Source organism: Arvicanthis niloticus, chromosome 29 (genome assembly GCF_011762505.2).
Source record: "Arvicanthis niloticus isolate mArvNil1 chromosome 29, mArvNil1.pat.X, whole genome shotgun sequence".
Taxonomy (NCBI): Eukaryota; Metazoa; Chordata; class Mammalia; order Rodentia; family Muridae; genus Arvicanthis; species Arvicanthis niloticus.
The window spans coordinates 13,944,928-13,959,335 of NC_133437.1; the positions used below are offsets into that span (position 1 = coordinate 13,944,928).

At 33.5% G+C, this 14,408-nt stretch overlaps 1 protein-coding gene across 4 annotated transcripts in view; it reads left to right on the forward strand.

Annotated features, from left to right (window-relative positions):
• Positions 1-13,068, forward strand: part of Edil3 (EGF like and discoidin domains 3) — a 441,307-nt gene extending 428,239 nt beyond the window's left edge. For all 4 annotated transcript variants that reach the window (XM_076927109.1, XM_076927108.1, XM_076927110.1 and 1 more), the window contains one exon: positions 10,194-13,068. In XM_076927109.1, the coding sequence (XP_076783224.1) occupies positions 10,194-10,343 (150 nt within the window). In that variant the 3' untranslated portion in view covers positions 10,344-13,068. The remainder of the gene's footprint in view (positions 1-10,193) is intronic.
• Positions 13,069-14,408: the final 1,340 nt, after the last annotated feature.

Sequence of the window (14,408 nt, forward strand, 5' to 3'; positions counted from 1 at the left end):
AGTCAGGTAGATGTTCTCTGGATCTCTAGCATTTTATATTTAAAGTACCAACCTGGCCTAGAAGGAACATGGCTGAATGCTTCAATCATGTCTATGTTCCAACACACAGCACTGTATTTTGTTAGTTCTTACAAAGGGAGGGTGAAACTCTTCAAAGAGATTTGAAGGGAGAAAAAGGATACTAATGTCAGGTGAGAATTACTAAAACATCAATTTCTTCACTGTCCTACCATTTGTATTTTAGCTGATATAAAGGGCTGGAAGCAGGCCACAATTGTTCAGATGAAACAGAAAATACCTGGTGTGATTTAAGAGACTCTGGGAGATGAGCTTTGAGCTTCAGTGGAGAGCCTGGGTTGCCCTGCACTTTTAAAGAAAAAAAAAAAAAGGCATTTCTACATTTCTGGTGTAAAAACTGAAAAAATAAAGATGTTCTTTTTTTCTGACTGCTCCAGATAATATCTTCTGGAGATATCTTTGGAAAGCAGATGATTTTTCCAATACTATTCTTTTTTTTTTTTTTTTGTAGGAATATTTCATTTGACAGTGAAATCTGAGTGCCAGAAGGCAGATAGTTTAAATATATTGCCACAGTTTAGAATGGAATATTTTATGTTTCATAAATCTTTATAGGCTATCATCTTATGTGATATATTCTGAGAATATTCTTGTTACTTAAGGCAGCTTTCATCATAAAAGAAGTTAAATATGGTAATGTGTCCTACCTGCTGACTTTTTGACTGAGTGTTCTAAATGCCAGTAGGTTTAGAAGGAAAATAGCAGTAAACAGTATTTTGTTCTGATGTTTTCCTGGGTCTTTGTTCTGGACTCTTTAACTTAATAACAAAGGAGAATGTAAATTTCTGTTTTTATTTTTCTTTTCCCCCTTATATTTCTCCCTCCAAACCCTCCCATATACTCCTTCTTGCTCTTTTTGAAATTTATTACCTCTTTCATTAATCACTCAGGAAGTACATGCACACACACACATACACACACACATACACCATATATATATATATATATATATATATATATATATATATATCTCCATTCCAGTCTAGATTTTAACCATGTCATAAATTCCAGCATAATTCCTAACTACCTTATAAACATTTGGCATTATGCCCACAAATAAGTTAATCCTCATTCTTCTTCAAGAAAATGTCTCTTTGTGACAGATGGAGACCATGACAGAAAACCACAATCAATCAAAATGGAGAGTATGAATTTCTTATTGAGGCTCATTCTTATATAGGTTCTTTAAAAAAAAAAAAAAAAAACCATATAGCTGGCCATGATGTACATACCTATAATCCCATTATCAATAGACTCATGAGACAAAGGCAGGAGGGTTGTGAGTTCAAGACTAATCTGGGTAGCGTCCTCCTACTGGGATGCAATTATAGAAAGAGGAATCAAAAGCCATATGTTCTCTGGTTATTTGAAGCTAAGTCTCTGTAAGAAAACCATCCCTTAAAGGACGGAAGTAGCTCCTGAACAATCTGCCATTCATTCGGTTGGTCAAACAAAAGTTAGAAACACCTAAATCAATTTGTTATTCACAATAGACCAAAAAAAACAGCAGGTATGAACTTTGCCAGGAACGGAGAGTTTGATATGACTGGAGACAATTTATTCCTTAATATTACAGATTTGGGAATGAAATATTTCTGTGAGAGATCAGAAAAATTCAAATTCCCAAGAGCACTGTCAATGGCGTCCTATTTGCTTCTCTTTCTAAACAATCCTAAACCCTTTGAGAAAAGGAATTCTGACAATCATCATGGAGTTCTGTTTCCCAGTCAAAAATTAACTCTCAGCCGAGCTTTTGACATGTCAATTATATGAGAACGAGGGAGAATGTATGAGACTTTGCAAAACAGTGAAGGGACTGAACATATAGATTACATAAAAAGAACAATGCAGAAGCAAATTTGTCAACAATTGGTATTGGAATATCTATTGATTCACTTTAAAGAAAAAATATGGCCTCACAGATATACTAAACTAGTAAAAATAATGCCTTAGGGGTTCTAAGTAGGGATCAAATGTGTGGCTTAGATTTTTTGGTTTTGCTTTTGTTAAACCATGCAGTATAATCTGAGGTTTAGATGTATTTGGAGCATGCAAAGACACAGCAGTTTAGAGAAATGTAGAAATGCTCAAAGTAAAATAAAACCTTGGGTTTTTTTTCACATAAGTAGAATAAAATGCAAATTTTAGAGTCACAAGAAACTGCTTGAGAGCAACAGGCAGAGTAGAAATAATTTTCCAGAAAATCCACATGTTTATTAATGATGCAAAATAATTTTTTCACTAGAGAAAAACTGCAAAAAAAAAAAAAATGTGTCCCAGAGTTTATCTTTTCAGTTTCTTCTTAAAGTAAAACATTTCTACAGTTGGGCCTTTGAAACTAAATCTCTGGACAGGCTGTTTGAAAGCCTCATATAATTTCATTGAGAGCTGGAGAGGCAAACAAATCTCTGAAGCAAGTGGGATCTATGTTTGTAAAAGAACTTATGGAACAAAACATCATTCTGAGAGGAACACCGATAAAAGTCGGCATCCAACGTGAATTATGGTACAGAACATTTTGTATGTGGCACCATGTTCTATGGCTTTCGGCAAACTGTGGCTTCAAATTAAACATGAAAAGATAGAGCAAAGGTAATAGTCCTCAATAAATTTATAAGTGGTTGCAAAAATATTAAAGGAACACAGGAGCATAAAGACAGTGAACCATTTTAAACAAAAGCACCAAAAAAAAAGTGATTCTAGCTGTCATATTTATTAGGTTTGTCTCCATGATAATAAACATCACCTACAAGGTAAAATAAAAGTATGAGTATAAAAAAGACCCTGAATGGCTAACACCAAAAACTCAGGTGACAGCAAATGCTGGTGAGGATGTGGAAAAAGAGGAACACTCTTCCATTGCTGATGAGATTGCAAGCTGTTATAACGACTCTGATAATCAGTGTGGCGGTTGCTCAGAAAATTGGACATAGTACTTCCTGAGGACCCAGCTATAACATTCCTGGGCATGTACCCCAAAAATGCTCCAACATATAACAAGGACACATGCTCCACTATGTTCATAGCAGCCTTATATATAGTAGCCAGAAGTTGGAAAGAACCCAGATGTCTTTCAACAGAGGAATGGATACAGAAAATGTGGGACATTTACACAATGGAGTACTACTCAGCTATTAAAAACAATGAATTCATGCCGGGCAGTGGTGGTGCACGCCTTTAATCCCAGCACTTGGGAAGCAGAGGCAGGCGGATTTCTGAGTTCGAGGCCAGCCTGGTCTACAGAGTGAGTTCCAGGACAGCCAGGGTTACACAGAGAAACCCTGTCTTGAAAAACAAAACAAAAAACAAAAACAAACAAACAAACAAAAACCCAATGAATTCATGACATTCTTAGGCAAATGGATGGAACTAGAAAATATCATCCTGAGTGAGGTAACCCAATTACAAAAGAATACACATGGTATGCAATCACTAATAAGTGGATATTAGCCCCAAAGCTCAGAATACCTAAGATAAAATTCACAGACCACATGAAGATCATGAAGAAGGAAGACCAAAGTGATGCTTTGGTCCTTCTTAGAAGGGGGAACAAAATACTCACAGGAGGAAATATGGAGACAAAGTGTAGATCAGAGATTGAAGGAAAGGCTATCCAAAGACTGCCCCACCTGGGGATCCATTCCATATACAGTCACCAAACCCAGACACTATTGTGGATGCCACGAAGTGCATGCTGACAGGAGCCTGATATAGCTGTCTGCTTAGAAGTTTGCCAGAGCCTGGCAAATAGATATGGATGCTCACAGCCAACTATTGGAGTGAGCACGGGATCCCCAATGGAGGAGTTAGAGAAAGAACTGAAGGAGCTGACAGAATTTGCAACCCTATAGGAAAAACAACAATATCAACCAACCAGATCGTCCAGAGTTCCCAGGGACTAAACCACCAGCCACAGAGGGACCCAAGTCTCCAGCTGCGTATGTATCAGAGGATGGTTTTGTCGAACATCAATGGGGGTGAGGCCTTTGGTCCTGTGAAGGTTTGATGCTGCAGTGGTGGCACGGAGGCAGGAGTGGGTGGGTGGGAGGGGGAACACCCTCATAGAAGCAGGGGGAGGGGCATATGCTAGGGTGTTTCTTGGAGGGAAACCAGGAAAGGGGATATCATTTGAAATGTAAATAAAGAAAAACAATAAAAAAACAATGTTTATCGAAGAGAAAATAAAAACAAAACCAAATAAACAAAATAAACAAAAGGCCAAACAAAACAAAACAAAACAACCCACTGCCGAATTTATTCACAGAGTAATGTCAAGTTAGTTTTGAACTATAAAATCTATTATAGGCTGTGCTTGGCACTGAAAAAACTTAGACACAATGCTTTCTGAAATTAGTAGTCCTTATTCCAACTATCAATATTAAAAAATATTTTAAAACCTTCTTTGAAGCCTGTAGCCCTTCCATACCACACAATGCAAATGTTAGAATTCTCCAACTTTATTCTAGCATTTGACATAAACACAGGTGATCTCAAATACCACCCTGAGACCTGAAGAATTTATTAAAATTTGCACAGAACATATTTTAGAGTGCTATCCTTGTAGTTAACTTATGATAGTGAAAGAATATAAATAGAAATCTACCAAATGAAGTGTCATATGCAGCAGAGTCCAGGACAGCCATTTCAGCAGTGAAACTGACCCAAATGCCCACCTTAAATAGCAGAGCTAACATAGACTATTTAATGTGTCCCATACCCCACAGGAGCACAAAAATATTTCATGAGAGGCCACTTTGCAAAGGCTTACAGTTTACCTCAAAGAGCTAAATGTAAAGTCCAGAATTCTCTTAAGGTAGATTAATCTTTTAATGTGCACTCTATTATACAAAGCTAAACTGATGTGTACCTGAAACGGCTTGTATCTATAACCACTAGGAAAGCATTAGCTCCACATCTCCTGGATTCTCTAAAGGGACAGCTACTAATGTAAGTTTTAGTTAACTGTTTGTTTTAAAGAGCACCCATGAATAGACTCCAGGCCCAAAAAAAAAAAAAATGTCCTTTAATATACCAAATACTTACAAAAAGAATGAGATGATATTTTGGGAAAGAGAAAAATATAAAATGATTATTAACTATTTTAGATATAGTGACTAATAGAGAAATGTAATATTTTCTACTTGATCTACATGATCTCATGATCTAGTATGATCTCCTACTTACAAACTACTTACATGATATTTTCCAAAGTAGAGATATGTAAAATTATGCTTGTTGAATCTGCTTTGCCTCATAAGCAGAAATGGTCACTGCCTAGCAGGATGCATTAGGTGACAATCACCTCACCTGAAACTATGGAGGACAATAGCTCCAACATGGCTGAACAGAGATGGAAGATATTCCAGCAGCTTTGTTTCCCATACATTCATACATAAACATATATTCATGTTTACTTTTGGTACAGCACTATTGTAATATCCTATAGTGTCTAGGCTCCTTGATACTCAGCTCCTTCTTGTGCAGAGTGATGGCTTGAAACTCTTAGAATAGATTCTCATTATGCCCTATTTTACAAAGAAACATTTTCTAGTATATTGAAACTTACCTAGAGTATAAATTCTTATTTCCTTATTCTATGGAAAGAATTTAGACTAATATTTAGACTAATTTTGTTACAGAGTTTCATTGGCTTACTGGAATTGATTGCAAAGGAAGCCTTCAAGAATGATGCACTAGCTACTCAATCATGAAATGGCTTTAGGATGCTAGAAATCTTACTTAGAAAATTGAATTTCCTGAGTAATAGTTAGAGTCTGTCTATTCTAAAAGAATCAAACTTGATTACAAACTGTATAATCTGAACCATGCCAGAAGTCTTATATTTATAAAGTGCAATTTTTGAACATACAGATTTACACAATTAATTATTCTTATATTCAAATTAATTTTCTAAATTTATTTAAATAAAATACTATTTAAGTAAAATATACCTTTTAACACATTATTTAAATAAAAATATTTTTTAAATTTCATGTACATATTCTAATACTGTGAAAATTTCATATGATTTTAAAATAGTTAAATCTTATGATTTAATTTAGTTCAAAACTATAAACTTTTTAAAGTACAAAAGTATCCAAGCAATGTTAACTAAACATGTGACAACAACTTAGTGATTCTTAAATTACTTCAAGAAGCATATGACCTAGATAGTCATCCACAAAAAATTGAATTTCACACCAATATATATATAGTTACTTATGACAAAGATATTTCATTTCTAATGTCCACTAAGTTCCTATTATTTTTAAGTAGATAAAAGTTTGTTATAAATCTCATTATAAATTTTTACAATGCCAAGGACTGACTAAAATAAAGATTAATAAAAATTTTGTGTCTAGTTTAGTATTTTTTACAAGTATTACAGTGGAAAACTGCAACCTTAATAAAGAAAAATGAAAGAGTCAAGAATCTTTAATAATAAATTGGCATTGTTCTAAGTATATCTACAGCAAAGCTTATCCTTTCATCTGTTATAATAGGCTACACAGAATTAATTGTCACATTTACAATACAGGGTAATTGTCACAGTTACAATACAGGGCATCCTATGATCTATACTTCTGATGGACATAATAAAAAAGATGAAATACCAGAGATTAACCATGAGTATTCAGTTTCAAACACTAAATGTCAGTTTCTAAAGATGTTTCTTTTACTGCAGAATTTGTGAAAAAAAAAAATCTTTTTTCTTTCATTGGTCAAAGTCCTGCTCTCATTGATAGTAAAACACTGGGATGAATAGGTGAAGGAGAATCTCTAATCACATTATAACTTCACACACAGACACACACACTCCTGAGTCCCTTAATGTTGCACATGTAGCAATAATAATTAAAGGAGTACTCATGAATTTGAGAGGGAATTATGGAAAGGAAAACAGGACAAATGGGGAGGAAGAGGAGGGTGGAAATGATTTACAGTCAACTCTTAACAAAGCATAATTTTGTAATTAAAAAAGGAGAGACTTTCAAAGTATCTAAATGTATATCTTCCCTAATGAATTGTAACTCGACAGGGGTAGGACATGTCTCATGTAAGCTATAGAATGAGTAGGTGCAGGCAAGGTTCAGTGAGATATAGCTTAGCAGCTAAGGGACCTTAACACAAAATTTGAGAAACTCAGTTTTATTTGTAGGAGCAACGTAATGGAAGGAAAGAACCAGCTTTTATAAGTTGTCTTCTGACCTCCACATATGCATACCCGGCCTTTCCCTGCCCCTAAATACATGTACGCACACACACACACACACACACACACACACACACACATACACGCACACACGCACGCACACAGAGAGAGAGAGAAAGAGACAGAGACAGAGATGGCAAGACAGAGAGACAGACAGATACATACACATATAGTCAAGCACACAAACACCAATATGTAATAACAAATAAAAAGAAATACAGAGAGCAGTTGGCACTAGCATATATGCAGTTCTTCAACTGAAATTAAACTGGTTTATAGCTAGTATTAAATGAAAACAAGGTTCCTGAGAATAAGAGCTAGAAAGAATAGTTCATATCTAGTTTCTCTAAGTCCACTGCATAAAAGGACAGGTGAACACAAATATAGAATTCTCTTTTCTCGTTAAGTTCTGTCTTCTTCTATTCCCAATAATACAGGCAAAGCTACCATCTAACCAAATAGATTTTTTCATAATTGGAAATCTAAAGTAGGCTTATTTTTATTTTTAATTAAAATATAGCTACATCACTTTTGCCCTCCCATGTATCTCCACTTCCTCATAAACTCGTGGCCTCTTACTCTTTATTACGTTACATGCATACAGACATACAAATAAATACATAAACATTATTCCATGAGTCTATTTAATGTTTAATAAACACAACTCTTGAGTCTATTTAATGTTGCTTGTATATGTTTTTAGGACTTGCAAGTTGGTATTTGATAACAAACTGAAGACTGAATCTGGAAAAGATAAATTTTCTGTCCCTCCACATTTGTTAAGTGTCTCCAACACTTTGTTCAGGGTTGGTCCTTGTAAGTTTTCCATTATCTAGGTTGGCACAACAGTTAGTGTTTCATTGTTCAAGCCTTGTTTAGGCAGCCATAATGTTAAGATTTCATGGGTGCCACTTCCCTGGCAGATTGTTTATATTTATCTTGTTCTCTATCTCTTAAGCACATCAGCTAAGTATACAGATAATCAATAAAACCAATGGTGTCCTTGTGCTAACACAATGAACAAGACCTATGCTAACACAACGAACAGGATGTATTATGTGGAAAACTGTATATTTTACTCATCCATTCTAGATTTGATTTTTTATCTCCTCCTATCCTAAAAGAAGCAACACACTCTACAAGGGCGAGCAGGTCAGAGGCAAAGTGATAGCCACTGTGGCTTGACTAAGTTGTGGATTCTAATTCTTGAAGAGCCTGGGGTAGACAATGTAACAGTACTTAAAACTATTCAGTATTGGAAGGACATGAAAAAATTTCCAAAACACTACAATGATAAAAAAAAGTTTAAAACTTTTGGTCTATTAAAGTTTAGAAGAGACAAAAAGTATAATATTGTGAGTCAGATGATTTTTTATAAGAAAATATACACATTTGATATATATGTATGTATATACATGCCTTATATATATGATATATATGTATATATGATATATATGTATATATTATGTATATATATGTGATGAGTATATATTATGTGTATATGTATACATCATATATACATATATGCATATAAGCATATACACACATATACACACTACATGTATGATCTATTCCTCCATACTTCAGTTTAGGACTTATGAAAGCTGAGGCATAATGTTAGACATAGTGGCATTGCACACTAGTAATCCTAGAACTTGGGGGCTCTAGGCTGAACTGCTTTTTGGAAGACAGTCAGGGTCACATAAAAAGACCCAGTCTCAAAACAACAATGACAAGCTGAGGTAGACCCAGCATTTCTGACTGTATTATGAAGAATATTCTGATGTTCCTCCACATGCTTGACAGCTTCTCGTGATTGATACATGAAGTGGTCCAATAGAATTGCTCTGTAGAAACTAATGTCAATCTCATTTTAACATAAATGTCTCACTGGGAGGATCATTTTACTGTCACATTTATATGATATTATATCTGTGTTGAAGATTGAATCTTTACTAAAATCTGATTTGAATTTTAATTAGCAATGCAGAAGAGTTTACAATAAAAAAAAAATCTTGAAATCCAGCCATGCTTAGAGTTGTCTTCCTCCAGTCTCTTGCTTTTCTTAATTTGCAATCATGGAAGCCTGTTGAAAGCACCTTGAGTAACTTTTACTTAAGGCCTGTATATTAGGAAATGCTTGAGAGATCCCCTAAGCATTATGATGTTTGAAGACAGCCAAACACTTGTCATAAGCCAATTATCCTCCTGTCTAAACTCAACCTTATGTGTCCTTCCTTTCAAAATTTACAAATCATGCTGCATCTGTCTCATTTAAGAAGTTCTCTCTTCTTTATAGAAAATTAGTATTTTCCACTAACCTTAACAGATCCTGATTAAAGTGGATGTCTGAATCACATATTTCTGGAAAACTTACAATTGTTTTAAAATCACCTAGAAATGTGTTTGCTTTGCTTTCACAGGTAAAATATTGAAATATTGAAATTGCACTCTTAGCAGGTCTATTGTGCTAGAAATCAGGAACTGGACATGTGCTACATGTTTGCACAACAAGAACAACATGTCCCCTAAAAAGGAGCAAATTCATGCTTTGCAAGCTTTGTGCTCTGTGCCATCATTACTATGAACCCTCTAAAAATAAACACTATTTCCAGTGCAATCTGACTAAAGTTAAATGAGTGAAATATGAATCTGTACAATTTTCTGAAGATACGAATTTTATAAATTATCATGTATTCTCAAGCATCACTTACTTTTCAAATGAATGTCCGAGTATCTGTGATTTTTTTCAAGTTACGTTAGAAATTTTATAGCTTTATTTGTAAAAATAAAAGGAGCAGTTATCAATTTTAAATTTAAAATGTGCACTTCAAATAAGAAAATGAACACACCTATAGAGGGAAAGAGGTATATAATCATGTTCTTTGTTCTTCTCTTTTAGGTTTTTCAAGGCAATTTTGACAATGACACTCACAGGAAGAATGTCATCGACCCTCCCATCTATGCACGACATATAAGAATCCTTCCTTGGTCCTGGTATGGAAGGATCACTCTGCGGTCAGAGCTGCTGGGCTGCACAGAGGAGGAATAAAGGAAAGGACCACACATCCCACAATGCTTTTCTTTATTTTCCTAGAAGTATCTCCATGAAATAAACTGTGCAAATCTGATGGAAATTGAATTTTTTTCAAAGTGTTCAAATTATGGTAGGCTACTGACTGTCTTTTTAGGAGTTCTAAGCCTGACTTTTCAGTAATTTAATTTTGTTTCCTTTGCTCAACTCTCTTATGTAATATCACACTGTCTCTGAATTACTCTCCTTGTTCTCTGAATTCTATAGATTGGTTGAAGTATAGTGGGCAGAGCAAATCTTCTTTCAGTAAAAGTTTAAAAGAAAAACAAATGCATAGTCATCAGATGAAAGGATTAAGGGAGAATTATGGTCACTGTTCAACTAACTCTTATAAAATGTTACAATGTGAGCAATAAGGTTTTTTGTTATGAATTTGAATTATCTTGATTGTTTCCCTGTGCCTAACACTGTTAGTATGTATTGCAGAGATTTGCGAAAGAATATTTGACATGCAGTACCATTAATATGACAATTCTAGTTTTATTTTCTTTACTTATAATAAAGTACTAAGTGTTTTATGTTCAACTTTATATTATTGATATGCTTCGTAAATAAGTTAATATTCTTTGTCATTGGATTTTCTCCCTTTGTTTACCTTAAAGTATTTTGTTTATTTATATACACAGAACATGTATTACTTTATATTGAACATAATTGGATATTAGTAAATGGTTCTATATTGAATATCAGTACATTGAACCTGAACTTTTATTTTTGAAGGAAGCTATATGCATTTTATTTCCAAAGGCTTTCTTTTCTGAGAATCCCTTGTTACCATTTAGTGAAAAAGAACAGAAAAACTCTATGGCCCTTGAATTTAAATCATCATTTCTTTGGAATAATAGAATCATTATCTGTATATTTAAAATATTAGAAAACATATATCAGCCTAGTGCTGCACAGCTTGACCAAGTGCACTCGACATTTCTTTGCAAATTTCCACATTTCCTGTGAAATGAAAATTTCAGTGCTGTTTAAAACCAGTGATAGTTTCTGAAGAAGGCACACTGCATAATTATTTGTGAGAAGCAATGTATTTCCTAATGACAATATCATAAACTATCTTCAGGTTGAAAATTGATTTTTATTTCTTTTGCTTCAAACGTCTTAGAAAAACTAAGCAATTATCATAACAATTTGTTATTGATAATGGAGGCATCATTGACATAGATCTCAAATTAAAGCTCACACTGCCTCAATAAATGTCCTCCATACCTAATTTATAAGCTTAATACTTATTTGTTTTATAAGGCTTTGACACAGAATTATTGGAGTTTTAAATTGAAGGTCCAGGAAAGGAAAGGGTGGATGTGGAAGAAATGCTAAAGTGCTATATTTTGTTTTATTTTTGTCTTTAATACGTGTGCTGCATAAGGAAAAATACTACTGTTGTGTCCTGTTTGTTCACGTGTTCACAGCATCTCTCAGTGATGTAAATATGAAGCAGTCTTCAATCACAGTGAAGAACTGAAAGAGAAAGTCAATCACATTGCCATTTCAAATGACAGAAAATTCATTGTTCTATGGCAGCCGTCAGACCAAATGTTTGCCCCTTGCCCATATGCTTACTGCTCCAGGTTCATTAAAAATCTGCTGATTTCAGCATATAAAATGCTGAATAATTTTCAACAGTTTCACCAAACAAAACTGCTATGACCTCAATACTATTGTCCTAGAAAATGTTTAAAATTATCAATATAGAATATTTAAGATAGCATTTTCAATTAAAATAGCAAAAATAGAATCACTTATACCCTAAAACTACACTTTCTATCTAGCCATTGTCCTGGTTTCTATCAGTGATAACCATACTACTAAATTTGTAGGTGTTTTTCTTTGCAGATTCTTTTACCTTAATATAAAAAACCAGAAATTATTAATAATATGTTGTGCCAAAGTACTTTTCAAAAGTATTCTTGACTTTATATGGCACTGCTGATACTCATTTAAAATTCTTTCTTCAAAAGCTTTGTTTGTGATGGTATCTATATAGGTACTATTTAGGAAGTTGGTGAGAGGCTTTCCCTTGCTTGTGCTCTTCCTCTCAATTCCATGCGCTATCTAAAGCTTAGCATACGCAAAGAATTTTCATTTGTCTACAAGAGGACTTGCACAAAAATTAATGACATGTATTGGCAAGTAGCTTGTATACCAGTTGTAATCAGTAGCTTCCAGCCGAAACATGAATTTGTTTTATGTGATTTTATTTGCAAATAAAATTTTACAAACGCAAAACATGGAATTTCCTACTCTTCACTGTACTTCACAATTATCATAATCTAATTTTATAATTTAGGAAATTGTGAATTAATCAATTTTTAAAATATCCATTTCATGTATATTTTATTCTAATCATTTGTCACAGACACTAATTCCTACTTTGGGTTGACTTTCTCTCTGTAAATGTCTTCATAACGATAGGTATGAATTTCGAAGACCAGGTATTAATGACTATATCTTTGCTAGCCAACAAATTATGAAATATAACATTGAATGCTGTTGTCTGGTGTGTCTGTAAGGACAGAAATAACTAAGATACACATAACTTTTGCAAACTTTCAAGCTGTGTAATATTCCAATGTTGTTTTTTCTTTGTAGATATACTTAAATCATGTAGGATGTTGTAAACTCAGTATGATCCTGTCTAGTCTTCAAACTTAAAATAAACTTTTGAAAAACTGTGTTACTTTTGAATTTGTGTTTTAAACATGTGTGTAAGAATGTACAAATTTTCTGTGGCTGCGCACTAACCTTCAACACATACTTAGCTTAATTTTTATTTATACAGATCAACTAAATAGGCAAAAAAAGAGATTATAATTATGTAATTATATTCAAATATAAGACTGCAAAAGTGACTTTCCAAGATTATGAAAGGGTGTAAATTTATCCATAATTTTTATTTGCAGAAATTTTGCAAAATATTAATAATCTAATCATTTCAGCTAATATATACTTAGAGTAGTGTACTGTACTACGGGACAGATAAATCAATTGTTATTCATACAATATGTCTACTGCTTCTATTGTTCTTTCAACTTACATGCTCAGGAGTGTATTGAAGGAAGCTCGTTGGTAATAAATAGCAATGTGACACAGACAATATATATATTTGCCTCTAACTCCAGCTATTGCTTAATGAAAGTCTGAACATGTGACTTTTTTATAAATGGTCTTTCTCTGGTTCTGTAGAAGCCACCAGTAAAAAGAGCATGTGTAATTCTGACACCTCAATATTTTCTTGGGATTCAAAAAGTTAGAGTAAAAGTTAAGATATTTAAAATTGTTGTTTTCCAGCGGATCTCTGGTAGATCAGTTTTCATGGTTTTGTATATTTACATGCTCCTATCAAAGTGCATTTTAATATAAATGGATCAGTGGGGTTCCATTTTTGCCTATTTTTGTATATACATTCATACATAAATGTATTTTATTAAGTAAAAATAATTATAGGAACATTCTCAATATGCTTGCTAGTGAATTATATGAAAACAATTATATGGGGTAAATTTTTATTATAATAGCAGATTCCTTAGCAGAGAATCTTCAACTACAAGGAGAGCAGCTGATTCGAGATGCAAAAAAAAGATAAATACTTATCATTCAAAGGAGAAAAGCATGACCAGTGGGAAACTTCTTAAAGGATATGATAAATAATAGGGTCAATCAGTACAACCTAAAATGTAATATCTAAAATTTTAGTTTTGAGTTTTGAATATATAACTCTAAATAAATGGAATTTTTTCAAGATTCAAGTAAAGAAGTAAAGCTATTTACTGCTCTAAATATAAGGTTTTCTCTTTTACCAATAATGGTTTTTACAAAGTTAATGAACAAGGTAATTTATTGTTTGTGACAATATTGCTTTTGAGAAGCAAAAGGACTGTTTTACTCAAAGAGGGAAAGAGAAGGATTGGAACATTTTGCCAGTGGGAAAACGTCTCAACTATTCTGAAACAAAATGCACTGCCACATCACTCTTTACAAAGTCGGAATGCCTACAGTAAGTAGCAATTTCTCTAT